General features: G+C 37.7%; 1 protein-coding gene across 1 annotated transcript; it reads right to left on the bottom strand.

The window, feature by feature from the left end:
- Positions 1-2,400: 2,400 nt before the first annotated feature.
- LOC141818015 (receptor-like serine/threonine-protein kinase SD1-7) lies at positions 2,401-5,327 on the bottom strand. Its single transcript, XM_074705615.1, has 7 exons — positions 4,572-5,327; positions 4,121-4,291; positions 3,863-3,978; positions 3,571-3,781; positions 3,235-3,475; positions 2,871-3,021; positions 2,401-2,781 (listed from the first exon to the last, which is right to left on the bottom strand). The coding sequence occupies exons 1-7, from the start codon at positions 5,314-5,316 to the stop codon at positions 2,506-2,508; spliced, it is 1,911 nt and encodes a 636-aa protein (XP_074561716.1). The 5' UTR covers positions 5,317-5,327; the 3' UTR covers positions 2,401-2,505.
- Positions 5,328-5,560: the final 233 nt, after the last annotated feature.

Raw genomic sequence — 5,560 nt, 5'->3', positions numbered from 1 at the left:
TGTAATTCTAATGAAAATTTCTGAAAATAATGTTTCAATTTCTGCATTGGAGCCTAGATAGTAGGAAAGTTCACTTCATATATACATAAATAACTGAATCTTGTTTGAACTGCCAATATTATGTTTCAAGTTTATGCCTATGTAAAGAAATCAAGGAAATGTTCTTTTACTTTCTTGTTGTTTTGGCAAATAGGTATAGAATGCAAAGTCATGTTTGCATACAAAATTTATTTAAAATAACCAATAAATATACACTCACTCATAAGTCACAAATCTATGGTGAAATTCATCAGTAAGCCAGTAGAAAAAAACAGAGCATACATTTCAATGTAGCAGAAACAAAATAAAAAGGAAATAATTAAACATCAAAACAGATTACGGCAAGAGAAAAGATCGTACAGCAAATACCTCTTTGGCATTCCTTCAAGCAGATTTCACCAGCAAAGAAACTGAGCAGCGCAACAAGCAAATACAGGCAACAAGATGTCGTACTCCTGCAGGAGGAAATACTCGTGCAAGAAATGATCCTTCTCGACGAACGGCTGCAGAAAAAATCACACCTTGTTTCTTCTTCTAGGGTTCCTAGTTAAAATGGTTGAGCGTCAACTATTCAAAATATATAAAAATGATAAATTAATATTTTATTTGATTTTGGTATAAAAAACTTAAAATACGTACATTTCATTTTTAGTTTAAACTAAACATTATCGAAATTAAACCGATCATTTTTATTTTTTATGATGCCAATTTAGTTTGATATAATTTCTCTAATAAGTAAATAGACAAGTCAATGATTTCGACTCAAGAAAAGTTAAGAGAGTTAATTATAATTCAGTTTATTGAAAACGAGAGTTAATTATTCAGTTTATTGAAAAATCAAATCCAAAATTAATTTAGCTTGATTACTCTTTACCCAATTGGTACGAATTTTTAATTGATCAAAGTTAATTATTTGGATTTGATTTTCATTTGGCTCTCCAAGGCAATTCATAAGTTGTTAGAATTCAAAATTCTAATTCTTGTATGATTATAGACATACAAAGTGTTTGAGGATGGGTACGTGGACCGTCTTGAGCTTTCTTCAACGTTGACGAGTTTCATTGATCTGATGAAGAATATATAAAATGGGCACTTTGGATTTCTAAAAAACTCAACCACAATTAAAATGAAGGGCAAGGCGAACATTAACTCGATCACTTCCATATTCAAGCAAATTTCTAGGCAAAGAGAAATAGTAGAAAGTAGTGGAGAAGTAAGGATTGATTGTGCATGTACCTGTCTGCAAAAGCGGACTCTCCTTTATACCATCCCATAGGAGAGAAGTATGAATCCCACGTTTAGGTTGTGGGGGTTGTCACGCAGACCCCAATACTCTTGTTTGTGCCCCCATTTGCTCTAAGTCTTTCGGTTATTACGGTATCCACATTCTCCATTACTGCGGAGATTAATAACCGTCTCTTGGGGCATTTGGAATGAGTCGAGCTGAAGGAGTCGGGCACAGCTGAGCTGAAGGAGTCACGCACGACCAAGCTGAAAGAGTCAAATGCAACTAAGCTGAAGAAGTCCGACGTGGCCGAGTTGAAGGAGTCGGGTATAATCAGCTGAAGGATATGCTTCTCGAGTGAGGTTGGCGGGTTGACTTGAGTACTACTTCCTTAGCAAGGATGGCAGGTCGGCTCGGGTATTTCTTCCTGAGTGAGGTTGGCAGTTCAGCTCAGGTATTGCTTCCCAAGTGAGGTTGGTGGATGGGTTGGCTTGGCTTTCCTCAATCCAGACTTGGTCTAAGATCGATCTCATTCTCTCCCTTTGACTTGATTGAAAACTCAGGTATTTCTTTCCGGATACTACTTCCCGAGTGAGGTTAGCAGATTAGCTCGGATATTTCTTCTTGAGTGAAGTTGGTGGTTCAGCTCGGGTACTACTTCCCGAGTGAGGTTGGAGGGTTAGCTCGAGCTTTTCTCGGTCTAGACTTGGTCTAAATTAATAAAAAAAACTAAGCCATAATTAAGCCATAGGTTTCAAAATAATATTAAATTAGCAATAATAAATAATGAGACATATTAAGCATAACACATGTTTCTTGTCTTTGATCTTAGTTTTCTTAATTCAATCAATTGAACTATTTTATCTATGTACGAATTAAATTACTCTAAAGGTAAAAAAAATGGTTTAAACAATATAGTGTCTTATTTAGATATATTGAAACAAAAGAGCTAATTTTTTGACATTTCTTAATATCACAGAACTTAAAGAAAGCACAATGACTCCATGTTGTTTAATTCAATTGTTATGGTTAAGACACTTTGTATACATATCAAACTTATTTTGAGTTGTCTTAATGTGATGATAAAATTTCTAGCAAATTTGAACTTTAAAGCAATGAAGATATCATATCATTGCTGCAATATCCTAACAAACTCAAAATATCCTCAAGTTGTCATCCTCCAAAGCATTAATTAATCACCCTAGAATAGATTGGAGTATCAGGCAAAACACACAAACATTTTATCTACCTGTGATGGTAAGACTCATTTCATTAACAGTGAAGCGCTCTTCCCCAATGGTTGATATTATGGTAGGTTGTTTAAATGGAGTTTGGAGTTGGTCCTCGCTTGTCAGCATCATCACAATTTCTGCCATTGTTGGTCTGTCTTCAACATTATCTTGTACACATAACAAACTCATTCGGATGCAACGTAGGATTTCTGTTGTTGGATATGAACAATCTAGTGCATTATCAAGAATCTCTAATGATCTATCTTCCTTCCAAAGCCTATATGCCTGCGGTAACATAAAATCAAAATTTGAATTTTAAGTGACACTTAAAAGATAAAAATATAAATGTATATGTTGAGATCGCGTGTACTTACATGTCCTAAAAGATTCATACTTGCATCTGTGTGGTTGATTATTCTATTCCTCTGGCCGCTAAGAATTTCTAATACTATCACACCAAAACTAAATACATCTGACTTAAATGAAAAAATTCCTTCATTTAAATACTCCGGTGCCATGTATCCACTGCATTTGAGAACTTCAATATTAGCGTTGTCTAATAATTTATTTTTTGACTAAGATATATACAAGGGATAAGAAAAAGGAAAGATGATAAATTTGCATATAAAACATAAATAACCCAATGTTTATTTCTTTATTATTTTCTTTTTCCTATGCTCCCACTCTTAGTCTCTTTTATCTTTTCACTCAAAAAAAAAATCATCATAAAATACTTACATTGTTCCAATTGGCCTAGTTGTTGCATTCTCAAGAGCTCCATCTCCTTCAAATATTCTTGCGATACCAAAATCTGAAATTTTTGGAATCATATCCTTGTCAAGGAGGATATTGCTCGGTTTAAGATCACGATGGATGATCCTCAAGAGAGAGTCTTGATGCAAGTATAGGAGTCCACGAGCAATCCCAGTTATTATCTCTAGACGCTTTTGCCAGTTTAGCAATGGACTTCTAGTTTTATCTGGGCACATTTTCTTAAGATTAGATAAATCAATTGCAGCTGATGTCTAGCCATTTATGATGACAATTGAATTTAATGTAAGCAAATATACTGACCATAAATGAAGGTGTCTAAGCTTTTATTTTCCATGTATTCAAGGATGATGAGTCTCTCATCTCCTTCAATACACGATCCCAAAAGTCTAACAAGATTTCTATGCTGTAACTTGGCTATCAGTGAGAGTTCATTTTGAAACTCATTTGGGCCTTGTGAAGAGTATCTTGATAATTTCTTGACTGCAATCTTTTTCCCATCTTGCAACTGACCCTGATATATAGAATGTAGCACTCATTTCAGATTTGTTGGTTTGAAAGATAAAAGTCTTTTCCACAATACTAGGATTCTGACCTTGTAAACAACACCAAATCCGCCTTCACCCAGTTTATTTTCATCAGAGAAATCATTTGTTGCAGCTTTTATGGTAGATAAGTCGTAGGAAGGTAGAATCCCCATGTTGATTAGATCTTGCACAAAGATCAGATCATTAATTAATTAGAGTGTTCTTCCATCAGGATTTTTGTTTCGAACTGTATTGAGATAAAATGGGATAGTTCAAATGACAATTAAGTAATTAACAGGCAGTGAGGAATGAGAGAAGGAGCTCACCTACTCCAGGATTCTGCAGAAGAGAGTCCTCAGAGTCGTTCACGATCGACTTTGCTGCTCTGTTTCTCTTCATCCGCACGACTGCGATCACACAGCATAGCAGAAAAAATCCCAGCAACAACGGAATGGTTATCGCCAACACGAGTTCCTTCCGCTTTGAAGTTGACGATTCTGCAGGGAAAAACAAGGTAGATGATCAAATCGTGCTACATCACGGCCTTGCTTAAATATTGCTAGATTTGTTTCATGGATTTCTGCTGACCACAATTATTGGCATGAACTCCAATCTTTCAGTTTATAACATTCGTAAGAGAGTTGAATTAGAAGCAAACATGCGACTGCAATCGAGAATTACAAGTCACAATAAAGAAATTAAACATGAAGACGAACTGATTCTGATCAAGGATGAAACCATAAGAAAGAACTCTGTTGTACTGAGTCCGATGCTTACCGCAAGTATTCGCATGAACTCCATCGGCGCAAATACACATAAATGTCGAGGTAGTTTCATTGAAGCCACACCTCCCGCCGCTCTGCAAGCACGGATCACAGTCGACCGCCGACCAGCTGAGCAACCAACCTTTGGCCAAAGTCTCGTTGAAGCTGTCATCCCCAGAATAGTTGAACGCCGGCTCGATATACAGTGTACAACCGGCGTCAGCAAAATCTCGCTGGCTTCTAAATCGGTCATAGTCATACTCCCCGCCGAAGTAGGCATTAGGCTGGCAATCCATGGGACTTACCCCGTGCTCCGTGAGGTTACGATGATCGGAGCAATTGAGCAGGAAGTAGACCTCCGTGTTGAGGGGGCTGACGCTGAGCGGGTAGAAAGTAGTGTCCCTGGTGAGGTTCGTGTAGGGCAACGGGCATGGCAGATCGACGAACTCGGCAGAAGTGAGGATGAGCGATCGGTTGTCGTAGAAGATGTTGATGACGTAAAAATCTCGGTCTATGAAGGTCATCACAGGGGTGTAGCTGTTGTTCTTGCAGGTGATCCTGAAGGAGGAGTAGCCACAGTAGGATTCCTGCTGGCCTTCGAGCCAGAAGGGATAGGTGATGTTGCGGCCGTCCCCGCAGCTCTTGGGCTCGCAGTCCTCCATGACCGGCGTTTCAGCCAGCGCGGCCTTCCTTCCCGCCAACATGAACAGCAGGGACAAGATGGACAAGGATTCGGTGAGCACCAACTTTGGATTCATAATTTCGCAGCAAAGGAGGAGAAGAGGAAGAGGAGGGAGAAGAAGAGAACCAAGGTTGCGTGCTAAACTGCAACACGCGCGTATGACATTTTAGAATGCCACATGAGTAATTAATTAATGTTGAATGGAAAGAAATGTATAAATAGAAAAATGCGACTTTTCTATCCTATCTTCATAATCAATATAATGCATGGATTGAACTCTTAAACTTTTAGTTTTTTTTCCTCTAGATATAAAATTGAAA

This window comes from Curcuma longa, unplaced genomic scaffold (assembly GCF_044706935.1).
Source record: "Curcuma longa cultivar G26 ecotype Majalengka, Jawa Barat unplaced genomic scaffold, ITB_CL_G26_1.1 contig_22963, whole genome shotgun sequence".
Lineage (NCBI taxonomy): Eukaryota > Viridiplantae > Streptophyta > Magnoliopsida > Zingiberales > Zingiberaceae > Curcuma > Curcuma longa.
Note: the sequence above shows the minus strand (reverse complement) of the source record. Positions and strands in the feature narration are given on the sequence as shown.

Bases quoted from the DNA above. Each gene is read 5' to 3' on its own strand.
- LOC141818015 (XM_074705615.1), bottom strand. From the start codon at position 5,316: ATGAATCCAAAGTTGGTGCTCACCGAATCCTTGTCCATCTTGTCCCTG. The intron at 4,292-4,571 runs GTAAGCATCGGA...TTTTCCCTGCAG, and splicing joins AGTTCATGCGAATACTTGCG to AATCGTCAACTTCAAAGCGG. The intron at 3,022-3,234 runs GTAAGTATTTTA...TCTCAAATGCAG, and splicing joins ACTAGGCCAATTGGAACAAT to TGGATACATGGCACCGGAGT.